The following is a 13,756-nucleotide window of genomic DNA, read 5'->3' on the forward strand; positions in this document are numbered from 1 at the left end:
TATTCCTAACAGTTTTTAAATGCATAAATTAAAAGATGTATCGTGAAAATATTTAAATACTGAGAAAGACATTGCTTGCTGATATCAGGCAGTTGAAGAACGCTGCATGGGATTTAAAAATATAGTGATGATTCATGCAATGTTAGTGTGAGGCTAATAAAGAAAAATGTGTTTATATATGTCTTGATAGTAAGTTGTGATTCTGGGAAGATGGCAATGACGACATTAGTCGCATACCAAGGAGTAATAATAATAGCAGGTGATACCTAACATATTTAACTACCTTTTAAATAGCTTAAACGAATACAGATGGACGCACTGAGCAATGCAAATAAGATGTCAATCGTCTTTCCACAATTTAAAGAGTGTCAAGAATTTATTATTGTATTTCACTCAGTGATGTAGCGTGTATGAATATGCATGCTTCTCTTCATGGAAAGTCTATATGAGTCAAGAAGGATGCTGGACGGGATGGATCTGCTTAAAGGCAGACTAGCCTTATATAGTACAGCACTAGATACTTCTTCAGTGACATTCACATTTTAAGAGAATTTAATTAAGAGAATTTTAAGAGAATGTAATTATTAATATTATTTTATATGAATATTATTAATACAATCTTAATATCATTTGATTATTAATTTACTTAAATTTATCTAAATTTTTAACTGGTTCTACAGAACACTACATGAAGCGTTTAAATATGTAGCAGTTTTGTGTTGAATACAGTTCCATAATTGTGTTGTTATTCTCATTTATTCATCCCCTATATTTAAGTGCAATCCAACAGTCACCTTATATCGGTCAGCGGTAAAATTATTAACGGGCCGAAGCAATAAGCTGTCACGTTACACATTGGGGGTTACCGGTAATGCTAGCAGCATCACGTACAGATAGCTTACAAATACAATATAACAGTCTATCTATGCCTACAGTATGATACTAAAGCATTTAAAGAAAAGAAGTCATTCAACTCCACCTTCTGTGTGGCCTGACTGTCTGCAGGAGACGGAGAAACATTTGACAATGTAGCTGATAGGACATCAACAGCACCAATGTCCTCCACTACCTAGAAAAAGCACAGGGCAAAGTGCAGGAAATTAGCTATTACATGACCGAGCACGGGAAGTTAAAATACGAAGATTGTACAAATATCATCAGAAGTTAAAAAGTTATAGGGATCAAAGGGAAACCTTTTTTATTATAGATATTACAATCAAGTACTCAATAAAAAAAATATTATAATAATGAAAAAGCAGTAATGAACTATAAAATGTGGACATTACTGGTTTCTTCTTCTCTTTACTTTGAGCAGCAGAGCTGTCAAACCCAGCTGAGAGGCTGTCCAAAGCGGCATCTGTGCTTAGGGGTTTCTGAGAGCAAACAACAAAGACACAGGGCCTGGTGAGTCTGGAATTTATCGCCGGGCTCAACACGCCCTGGATGACAGGCTGCTCCGCACAACACAGACATACCGACCCACCCCAAGCATTTATCTTTGCCGGTGCCAGTCGAAGGTCATGTGAAGCTTCACCCAGGAAAGCTCCCTCACCCGTGCCCGCCCCCGCCCCCCCCCCCCCCCCCACCCCCCTCGACAACGCTTCACTTTAAGGCTTTTTGGTGAGATTCACTTCCGATACTGTTTTATTTCCTGGGTTTTTATCCCCTCCCAACTTTTAAGTGAAAGTGTTTCAAACCCTCTTATACTGTATATATCTTCTATAAAGTTCATTTTAATTCGTTTTCTGAGTTTTCATTTGAATTCAGTTTCCTGTATTGCAGTATGTTTCCCTTTGTTGAATTTTACATTCGTCATCTTTGTTTTTATATTTCCATCTGTCCATCTTCTGACCCCTTTTCAAATACAGCCTTGTGCGTGGTGCGCACTTGCTAACCCTGTCCACCGGAGGGCACTTTAAAGCTCTTCATTGCTACTCGCCAGCAAATTTTCAACACAGGCTTCGTTTTCTGCTTTTGAGTTTGTCTGAACAGAAACCAGCTGGTCCACAATGGTAAAAGTCCAACACGTGTCATCTGGAGGTGTTTGCGAACTACAACTTTCACCAGTCCCACCCAGTCGACAAAGGCAGCTATCACTGACGTTATAAACGATTCTGTAGTCATGGATTGGGAATGAGAGATTTACTAATACAAACGTGTGTGTTACATCATGAATTAGGGTGTGTCCAGTTGTTTTTCAATAAGCACATTGTATTTCTTAAGCATTCTAAGCTGTAAATGTGGAAAAAAAAATTTTGGGCAAAGAGGCATAATGCAATATGATGTTGAATAACATCCAGCCATGCATCTTTTAACTGCTTGTCCTTGTCAGGCGAACATGGGCCTGTCCTAAGCAGCACAGGGCATGCAGGCTGGGGTACATTCTGTCCACAATACCAGCTCAGCACAAAGTACATACACACATCATGGGAGGTGTCCCACTGCATGGCACTGGGCAGCAGGAGAAATGCCCCGTGACGCTGGGAGAATAAGCACACAAGACGGAGAGGGCAGGGCACCTTCCCTACGATGCTACGCACAGAGCCACCAAGCTCCTCCCTTTGCGGTAACAGGCAAAATCATAGGCAGGACAGCTACAGAGAAGATAGAGACACAGACCGATTGTGGGACTTGGGGAAGCACCAGGGAAGTCAACCAGCGGGCCGCCGTGACTCAGTGTGTTGGGACTCTGTCCCTGTGAGTGGAAGGTCGGTCCGAATGCCGTGGTCAGACTGACTTCATCATCGGGCTCCTGAGCAAGGCCCTTAATTAACTGGATCATCTGATCCTGCTTTCACAATTCTACATCACTTTGGATAAAAGCAATTACTAAACAAATAAATGTAATTCGAATCTAAAAAAGGCAGAAGTCATTCAGAAGACCCAGACATTGTTTTGCTCCTTAGACTCCAACAGTGGGAACTTATTTGGGCTGAGCCTTAGTGTCTACCTTCCCCGCAGGCAATTTCTTGCACTTGGGCAAACAGAAAAGAATTCCAACACAACCAACCCATTTTACAGCGATGGGACAGACTGCATTTTTCAGCAGCATGACATCAGTAAAATATGATATGATGATAACATACCCTTAAAAAAGCGTCTGGAGAATTTGCACAACCAGACCGGGTGTAGTTATGAAACGCATGAATATTCACTCGATCAAAGGCCGATCTACAAGGTGCACCTTCAGTAATCTGCCAAACTGAAGGCCTGGCAGTATCGCATTAGAGACATACATCTCTGACCTCAGGGCGTATTTGGGGTATTACAAATTCTGGAGGGGGGCAAACTACCAGTCAGGATCCTCATGAAACTTGCAGTACATCAACACAAGACAGCACTGGCCCTGAGTAGCCAGCAGGGGGCTAGAACAGGGAGTGCAACCCCAGAGTAACTCTACGTCTCCACCCAGATAGTGGAGCATGCTGCCTACTACGGTTATCAAAGAATTCCATACTACTCGATACTAAATATTACTATTTTAGTCGAGAATGAAAAAAAAGCAAAAGTGCCGTTTGGAAGTATTTTGCATAAGAGGCAAACGACCCGGGAAAGACTATGGATGTCAATAAGCCTATATGCAAACGATGCTACAGAGCAGTGGCAATGATGTCGAGTAGCACAGCAAACTCTGCGATGCGTTTTAAAGACCGACACCCCGGTGTTTACGAGGGACTCCGAGAGGTCAGTAAAGCTCCCGTTTCAACAATGAAGTATTCCACAGTTATGATAACTGTTAACCAGGCCGGCACACACGTTAGAGTTTCCTAGGTGTCAGTAACGAAGACTGCAGAGGGCTGGATCTCATGCTCCCCCTGCAGTTCACCATGCGCCTAAGTACCGTCCACACGCCGAATCACTCTCCCAGCCTCCATCCCGTCAGTCTATTTTAATATCAATTATAATTAAATATCAATTTAATATTGTGGTAACGACATACTGATAAGACATCACAACACAGCAGGCCCACGAAAAGGCAGAGGACGGAAAATGCTAAGTAGTGATAATTCACTGATAATATCCTGCAAAACAAAATAAAAAATGCCAGAAATTGCCCAAAAGAATTAGCACTTTACCTTGGGATTTTCCGGAGTTTTTGTTGGCTTTGCTTCTTGTGATCTCTGCTTGACTTCAGCGGACGCCTTGGTAACTGCAGGCTGTGCAGCCACAGCCTTGGTTGAGGCGATGGGCGCATCCTATAAGATAGGCCAGCACGTGCTTTCAAAACCACAAAGCTGTGGAGGGGACACCATTCAACCCTCTGAAAAGCTGAATGACAAGAGCAAGAAGACCAATGGAAAACCCAGACAGCTCCGGAAAACCACGCACGCAATATTGCAAAGAAGGGGACAGGTTCACATCACCCAGGATTTCGTTCACCAGACGGATTCAGCCAGTCGTTAGGAGAAAGTACAGTTCTATTAAAGTTGGATGTGGTGAAGATATGAAAATCGATTAAGATGTTAGAGGCATAGAACAAAACAAGCCCGCTTTGCCATTTAGGCCAATGAGGTGAGCTATCTACCTTGGACTTCACCTCCATTTTCCCCTCGACTGCAGCTTTCCCAGCTGATGCAGATGTAGATACTCCACCAGCAGCAACTGCACTGGCTGCTCCAGCTGCTACTACAGGCTTTGTGGGATCAACTGACTCAGCTTTCTTTGATGAGGTGGGAACACTCTATAAGAGAGGCGAGGGCTCGCTATTACCACACACAAATGAGAAGACTTGAAGAATGAAGAAGGTTCCAGTAAAGAGTATTAAAAGGAATCGGAAAGTAACAGCTAAGAAATGGAGACTGAAGAGTCAACTAGAGCCATAAGAAAGCAGCTCAGAGGCATGAAGAACATCATCATTAACCCTAAAGAGAGAAGAAGCTTTGAAAGCTCAAACTCTGATCCTAGTCAGCCATGATACGTCGGAAATGATAAATAATCTGGCACAATGAGCCATTTTAAATGTACAAGAATGATGGTCAATAAAAGGAAGAATAAGGAAGAGACCCCAGAATCGAAGCCAGGAGCAAAGGCAGTGCACAGAATAGGTCCAAAGGTTCAAAAGGTTCAACCTTGGGCATCACTTGAGCAGTGTCCTGAGGCTTGACACCTTCCTGTTTCCCCTTGGCTGGTCCCACATCACCTGGACCAGCAGTAGAAGCTGCACCAGCTTTTCCAGTAGGAGAGGTCAAGGGAGTGGCTTTACTGGGAGAGCCCGATGATGTCTATAACAGCAAGGCAGGAACCAACTTGTACAAAGATCGTAACTGAGGACAAGCCCTGTATTCAAAACCCTTCGCAGTGCGTAATAATACGCGACAGTGATGTATTTGAGTGAGTGGCACCTTTCAGCTTTTATGCATGTCCTTTTCTCATGATGCAACATGGCAGAATCACGTCATAAACCCTTCGCGCACACAACGGTACAACCCAACCATTTTTTAAAACGAGAGATTATAAAACTCTGTTCTTTCAAAAACTACACGTAACTAGCAACAGGCATTTAAACAACCGGTACAACTTGCCTGAAATAGGTGATGAGGAAGAGGAAACCCTCAGATCTGCGGTATGTGGTCTGGCCAGTACAAAAACCAACCCTGACTGCCTGTCTCTGGTAGCAACAGCTTTAGGGCAGACGGCACCGCCTCTGCCCTAAGATCATTTGTTCATACGCTAACGCTTCCATTCCATTGGCTAGGAAACTTTCTGTATTGTGCAATTCAAGATTGGAAACATCTGTTAGATGTAAAAGGTAACCACCATTTAAGCAGTGACGGATAAATGAAGTATTAACATAAGTATTAATAAATGTGTGGTCATCCAGGACAGGAGTCCTACAAAAGCCTATGCAACTTCAGAAGACAAAATTGTGCATAGCGTATACCACTTATGCAGAAATAGAACATTTATAATATAATTATCAAATCTTATTTGATGCTTCATTCCTATGCACCCATTGCTTTGTGGTTATATATGTGTTATCCAGCTTCCTCTAGGCAAGTACATCATTCCACTGGGTTGTGATTTTACAAAATGCTTTGAGATCATTTTCTCCTCCACACCTCTTTCTGACTTGACTTTGGAATGCAGGAGCATTGCTGGTTTAGGACACGTGTCCCTTTAACCCTTTCACTCCGCATTTAGCTTTCTTGCTTCTATTGCTGAGCTCTATGGGACTGGCTTACTAGATTAGTTACCTGTACAAACAAACAGATACATAATCATTGCATGTTTTTAGGCGACGGGATGTAATCAGAACACGGAGTAAAACAGAGAGAACTAAAGACGGAGCTGAGGCTCGAATCAAACTCGTGCTGAGTCACCTATTTCATCAATGAAGCTAAAATACATGCCAAAGTACATCCATCTATCTATCCATCCACCCATCCATCCATCTAACCACTGAGCTGGTCAGGGTTCCTCGGATATAAAGTATGTGTATAAAATATATATACATAATACATGTACATACATATATATAAAATACATAATAATATATAAGGTAGATCTCATTTGACATCCATTTGTCTAATATGCTGAAAAAATTAAGCAAGAATATTTTACAGATTTGGCAAAAAATAATCTAAATGAAATAGTATTACAGCAACAAAACTGCAGTAATGATGCATTTAGAAATAATAGATAACCAATATCTGATTAAAATATATTTTACTCTATTATATTTACTCTGTTATACTTTTATGTGTGCAATGCTACCCAAATTCCATGTCATCGACTTGCAGTGTTCCTTAAAGGTTTTGTCGTCCTGTTCCTAGGGGAGGTTTTTATGAAACCTACAAAATTTCTAATGTCAGTCTAGAAGTAGAAGGTGATGTTCAACACTGAAACTGAACCACCTCAAAACTGCGATATAAAGTTAGCTTCAGACGTACATAGATGATTTTTTTTGTGTTTTTTTTGAGGGGGAGGAGTTTATCATATCCTGTTGTGTAACCTGAACAATGAGAACCCTTATGACACTGGCTGTTTGCATTTAAGGCTGCCTGTTAATCACTTTCCATACAGTGTTCCTGTATCAGCAAATTTATATTTGCCGCATCCCTTTCACAAAAACAAAGTATCAAAACATTCCTTTCATTCTGTATTTTGCATGTATTTCAATCTGATACCGATTATGGTTTATTTTATTGACTAGACACAATATTCCCTAGCCAATAATCATAAGGTGTAACAAGATCTGTCACGGTACAGTAATACACCATCATTGGATACAAACATATTTAAGCTTTTAATGTGCCGAGTTGTTTTCTGTCATGCTACTGCAGAGAAAGGGCGGTTTGTGCTTCCGTATAAAGAGGTTTTCATTTCTGGCTGTTTTAAAGCCTCCTGGTCCCCAAGGCTTTTAATGGGCATCGCTGCTTTCATAAGACAGGAAAGCCTGAACAATGTGAGCAGAGGGTGGGGTTATACATGGGGTTGTATGTGGTGGGGTTGTATATGGAGGGTGGGGTGGCATGTGTCTGCAGCGTGTACCTCTGGTGCTGCAGGCTTGGCACCGGCGACCTGCGATGCAGAGGTGGATGCAGTTTGTTTGGGCTGCGACTGTGGAGAGCAGAGAGACAAAGGGAAGGTAAGATACGATATAGCTAAACATCAGCAAATGCACCCACTCACCTACAGCCATTCCAACTTTGCTGAGAATGTAGAAATAAAACCAATTACTGTCACGAGACTGTCATGTCATAACAGAGATTTCATTCTTAGCAGCAGGAAATGAGGAACTACTTAAAATGGCAATAGTCTCTCTTATTTGTGCTTCACGATTCAACTAAAAATTCACTAATACATCTTGGGGTAAATATTAATGAAAACATCTCTAGACCTGATGCAAAAAAACTGATACTTCGAATTCTGATGACTGATATAGCAGGATGGTATGGACCACTGAAAATAACCACGCATAAAGTTGCTCCACAGTTGAGCTTTTCAATGAAGAGGTCAATAAAACCAGGCATTTCCTTAATAAAACATCCAAGTGAAATACCAAAACGGCAAAATAAACTGAAGGAAACAAAAAGAATGAATATCTTAAAATTTAAATATTAAATAAACTGCACAACTGCTACACTTCACTGCAGATAATGCTGGATATCACTATACCTGCAGAGGGTAGTGTACAATTTCATAGCACCATCCCACACACCTAAAAGGTCTAGCATTTTTTTTCCATAAGCAAATGCATGGACATTTTGGCTGAACACAGGTTACTTATTTGTGATCTGACAGTGCACTCCTGCCATTTTAATTTAATTTAATTACATTTTCAGTAATTTTCGAGATGATGTTGTTGCCATTATTTATTTAAATGCATTGTCTAATTGAAGCCATTTAAAAGGCAATTAGACATGCTAGACGGGAGCTTACTATAAGTGGAGTATATACTATAGAGTGTAAGTACGGTAAGGAGAAAGTACGGCTTTAATTCCACAGATTTGCTACTAAACCTGAATCTAACTTGAGGTTTTAAGTTAGCAGAATATCTGCATAATGGACGATAATGCAACAGTAAAAAAACAGAGATAAAAACTCATAAAACCTGCAGAAGAGGTCAATCAGCCCAATTTTAATCACACACATATATACTGTACAGTACCAGTCAAATGCCTGGACACACCTGCTTTTCATGTATTTGTCTCTCTGTTAGCCATGCTATTTACCTTATAATAAAAGGTTTCGAGGCAATAATCTAACACATATCCAATATCGCAACGACCAAGGGAAGTGTTCAACATCTCAAAGTTTTCTCAAATTTTATACTATAATGCAAAATAGTCCGCTTTTGCTTCGGTGACAGCATTGTAGACTCTTGGCTTTCATTTATCCAGCTTGGAGAAGAGGCCAGCGGGAAAAGCCTCTCCAACATTCCTGAAGGAGTTTCCACTAGTTCCGGGAACAAGTTGGCTACCTTGCTTATCCCAAACCAGCACTGCAGGCTTTAGGTCAGCGGATTGCGAGGGCCAGGTCACCTGTCACAGCACTTCATTTCTTTGCTGCTTCACAAGATAATACTTATTACATAACACTGAGGTGTGCTTAGGGTCATTATCTTGTTGAAAAACAAATGATTTTCATTAGGTGTGTGACTGGCACTGCATAAGAAATTCCCATTGAACTTATGTGACATTTGTAATGTCTAATGTTACACTGTCATTGTTTTGCCCAAAAGCTACAAATGCTTTGTCTAAGGGCGTTTTTCCACTGCACCAGATATCATACGATACTCTGCGGGCAGAGTATTTTGTACTGAATTGGAAAAATTAGTACAGAATATTATAGGGCTGAGCGACATGTGATATTAATACCAAAATTGCACATTATGCACATCCTTACTTGCAAAAACTGAAAGTGTCGTATGTTCTGAGATCAGGACTTTCATACTTTCACATTGCCATAGACAAACAAACTTTAGTAAGCATCGCAATTTTTATGATTATTCCTTAGGAACAGATTATCTAGTAAATAGTGAAAATCAATTTAAAGTTTACCTCCGCTGCTTTTGCATGTGTTTTCCAAGAGAATCATAACGATTATTTTCATTCTTGCCACGTATATCACTCCTAGATGGGTTTGTGAGAACTTTATGTTGAACTACTTTTTTGATTTATATATACCCCAAAATATCAAAATCACATTGTGATATGTGAAAAATTCCCAATACTGTGCTGTCCTAATATATTATACAAAATGATTTTTTTTTTATTTCCTTCCATGCCATCCTGATCTTTTTTTCAATACTGCATTTCAAAGGCCCACCCTACATGAACTGTCCCATACAAATGCCTTTTTCTGCCGACATTTAAAAAACATACAGTTATCATGATGTTATAACAGTGGGCCGCTGAAAAGAACCTTAAATTAGTGCTTTTTTTTTGGGTACTTCGGGTGGGGAAATTCTCTTTACGCCTCCCCCAAATTTCTCTCTGTAGGTGAGAGCAAGCTGGACATGAAGGGCAGCCACCCACAGCAGCGCCCAGGGAGCTGGGGGGCTTAAGGGCCTCGCTGAAGGACCAGCAGACATGGTGAGACGCCGAACATGACAGACGTCCTAAAGCAGTACAGTTATTCACGGCACTGTATTATACAGTAGGCTGTATTCCCAATCATACATGACTGATCATTGCTTTTTCTTGCCCCAAGCTAACATGCCCAGATACCGACACTAAGCCCCAGACCCAGAGCCCTTCCCAAGAACCAACACTTTTTTTCTGGACTGTTCCGTACTCTCCTCCCAAGATAAACTCGTAATTCCTTCCCCAAATCCCTGTGCAATCTGAATCTGCATTGCATCTCTGTGGAGCAAGTCTTATAATCAATAAGCCAGGTGTCAAATATATGCCAATTACTTTATACACTCCAGTGTGTGATCTATCAATTATGTGCAAAATGTAAGAATAAAGGACAAACTAAATGAACATGCAATATTTTTTGCCCTATTTCCACCTTATATAGGGACATGGTGCAGGGCTGTCAGGACTGTAAAGCCAGTGACAAACTGATAAGGAGTGGCTGGTGTGACTCACAGCGACAAGCCATGCCAAAATCAACACCGTCTGCTGAATAGCAACGGCAATTCATCTCCACAATCCGAACCCTTTTCTAACATGAGATAAATGCTTATACTAGTCATCAGAGTAAGAAAAATCACCACAAAAAATGCTGACCTTTTTAAACCCACATTGTACACAAGAGCTCAAGTACATTGCTATTGTCACATGCCACATATTAAAAACACCCCTTGTCAGGTAGCACAAGCCTTAAGCTCACTTTTCACTGTTGAATCCTTAGAACAATCGCCCTAGTAATCCACATCAACACACTGCTATTATTCTGTTATCGTGAAGGTCTGTAAAACCGTGCAGAACAAGAACGAAAGATGATGGTACAGATGACCCGAGCTGACAGGTTTTTCCAGGTCAGGGATAACCTGCAGGTGTGTGTGTGGGGGGGGTGTTAAATCAGACTACGCTGTGAATAAGAGAATCGTGTTTATTTCCTGGGTGGTCCTGCATCCTTCTCTCTGGGCTGTCATTTGGCTGTGACACTTCATTCCCACATGCTACCAGTTTGTCAACTGAACTAAATTTCTATAATTTATAACTCCCTCAGAGAGCCCTTGTACAGTAGGCAAAGAAAATGAAATACGGAGCTGGGAAAGGGGAGAAATATTGAGAAAACCTCTTGAGTTTGAAGTCGTAAATTTACGAGAAAGAACTAGAATATTCTCTGAGATGGTAATGGTAGCTTAAGCTTTTACTTCAAGACCTAAGTTGAGATCCACCGAGATAAATAACTAGCAAAAATTGGAGATGTATAAACAGCATTGTTTCTGTCATTATAATAAGTGTTAAGCAGTACACATGTACCCAGGCATATATTTGGATCTAAGCCCAGGACCACTTATGCGTAAATGACCCCTCGACAGCATGCATGTTTGTCATGTGCTCTTCGCCTTCATTGTATGTTGTTTTGGAGAAAAGGGTCGGCTAAATAAAAGTAAATATATATCGTGTGTTGCACTACAATTCTTACGATAACTCTGAAATGTTTATCGTGGATACAATTGTAACCAGTTATGATCAGTTATCGCCATATCGCCCACCACTGCGTAAGAATTTCAGCGCATGTACAGCACTGTGTGAAAGTCTTAGGCAGTCAAAGGAAATGCTGTTTAAATGATCTTCATGTTGATGTAAATTATATGTCTGTCAAAGCGTCATCTCAGCCATTTCAAAACCTCTCCTAAACTCACCCCAGTATTTCCAGCAACCATCCAAAAAGGTTTTTATTTATTTTTATTTTTTTAAATCAAGCACTTGTTTGAGTAATCAATACCTCATCGAGTTATGCAAGTCAATTAGGTTTGGAAACAGAATCAGCATTCTTCTAGCCATCCAACCAGATATCAGTAACTTTTTGAATAGCAGAAGAAATTCTTGATTATTTGTTATGTTACTATTAAACAATTTGTTATTAAACAATTTGTTATTGTTAATATTAAATTGTTTCTCATCTGATCAAATATACATTTGCTGCCCAGAGAAATAGCCATAAACATTTGCTTTGACTGCCTAAGACTTCTGCACAATGTCGTACAGCACCAGTAAAAGTCTTGACACACTAAGGTGCTTACAAAGGAGAGGAGTGTTACATCACATGATCTGGCCACCTGACCTAAATACAGTAGAAGTGGTTTTGGAGCAGTTTGATCAGAGTGAAGGAAAAGCAGCCAATGAGAGCTCAGCATATGTGGGACCTCCTTCAGGGCAGCAGGAAAAGCCTCCCAGCAGGCCGCCTCATGAAACTGGTCTAAGTAGGGTCAGCCAGTCCCTGGGGGCTCAAAGGTCCAATGATGGGATCACTCTGCCAACCCAGGGATTTGAACTGTGAACCTTCTAAGGCCCAACCGACAGAGCTGCCCCCCCTCCCACCCCCCCAACAAATCATGTTTTTGTTTAATACGTTTTCAGTCAGTGCATAACTCCATATGTTTTCTTTTATAGTTTTGATGTCTTTATCATTATTCAGCAATGTAGAGAACAGTGCGAATAAAACTTTCTATAGGTAGGTGTGTTCAAACCTTTGACTGGTGCTGCATGTGCAATCATGTAGTCAAGAATTTCTCTCTGGGATCGAAGTCAATGTAATCTAATGGGCTATAATCCCACCCAAGATGTCCCCCCCCCCCAGCCACTCAAGCCCAGACCCTCACCCGGATATGTGGTTAGATGATGCATGGTTATACTGTTCAGAGGCTCATGACACATCTCATGACTCTTACCTCACAGAAGGGGTTACATGTTGGTGCAAGATAAAACGGAAGCTAGGGAGCCTTGGCGTTGAAACCAGAAAAACCAATATATTGCCCAGGCATCACTAAACGATCTACACACACAGAGCCAGGCGCTGCATGGGGAATATTACAGTATTTATCCATGAGGCACGGTCTGTGTCAACACCACAAGTCCACAGTCATTTATCAGCCTCAAGGAGGCATCCATTTATAACAAACGCAAACATCTTATCGGTGTGCTGCTGCTATGAGTTTGTTGCGTTGCACATTAAAGATACGGAATAGCAGATAATAACTGACAGCAAGACATTGCTGACTTTCGTTTGAGCTCAAATCAGAAATTAACTGCAAGAATACGGAGACCGTTCTCCACAGAGGTTGTTTACTTGTTTCTTTGTGCTGCACAAACCGTGAATTTCATGGCGGGATGTGAGATCACATTGATATGATGCTGTCCTCTTCAACTGTGCATTGTTATTTATCTTTAAACACGACAAATCACTTGAGGTTTACGGGAAAGTGAAAAGGCACAAATATTACAGTTATAAATTGTAATACATTATAAACATGTATTACATTATAGATACAATTTGATAACCAGTTCAGACCAATGGGACAATCCCAACACAAAAATTAGGAAATGTATTGATTCTCTACATAATTATTAAATTGCATTTAAATTGAACCACACATTAGTAGCTAGTGTTAGACCAAAAACGAACAATATTCACCAAAAATACTGAAACAAGATAAGAAAAGCATTGATATACAACTTCACAAAGTGCCCTGTAATCGGTTTGGAAGCTGAAAATTCCCAAACAAAAAACACCATCCCACCATTATACTGTATGCCATGGGCAAAATTCCAAAAATACAACCTATTCGAGACCCACAAAACTAGACTCAAAAATAATCTCTAACAAATATGCACAGGCATTATGTATGGGA

At 40.6% G+C, this 13,756-nt stretch overlaps 1 protein-coding gene across 23 annotated transcripts in view; it reads right to left on the reverse strand.

Moving 5' to 3' along the window:
• The window catches only part of cast (calpastatin), a 42,276-nt gene that overhangs the window by 12,502 nt on the left and 16,018 nt on the right, over positions 1–13,756 (reverse strand). For 15 of the 23 annotated variants that reach the window (XM_049021454.1, XM_049021453.1, XM_049021473.1 and 12 more), the window contains 6 exons: positions 7,492–7,560; positions 5,070–5,222; positions 4,526–4,681; positions 4,077–4,196; positions 1,287–1,373; positions 980–1,069 (listed from right to left, as the gene is read on the reverse strand). In XM_049021454.1, coding sequence (XP_048877411.1) covers positions 980–1,069; positions 1,287–1,373; positions 4,077–4,196; positions 4,526–4,681; positions 5,070–5,222; positions 7,492–7,560 — 675 coding nt within the window. The remainder of the gene's footprint in view (positions 1–979; positions 1,070–1,286; positions 1,374–4,076; positions 4,197–4,525; positions 4,682–5,069; positions 5,223–7,491; positions 7,561–13,756) is intronic. The other 8 variants (XM_049021460.1, XM_049021459.1, XM_049021461.1 and 5 more) reach the window with 4 other exon arrangements.

This window comes from Brienomyrus brachyistius, chromosome 7 (assembly GCF_023856365.1).
Source record: "Brienomyrus brachyistius isolate T26 chromosome 7, BBRACH_0.4, whole genome shotgun sequence".
NCBI lineage: Eukaryota > Metazoa > Chordata > Actinopteri > Osteoglossiformes > Mormyridae > Brienomyrus > Brienomyrus brachyistius.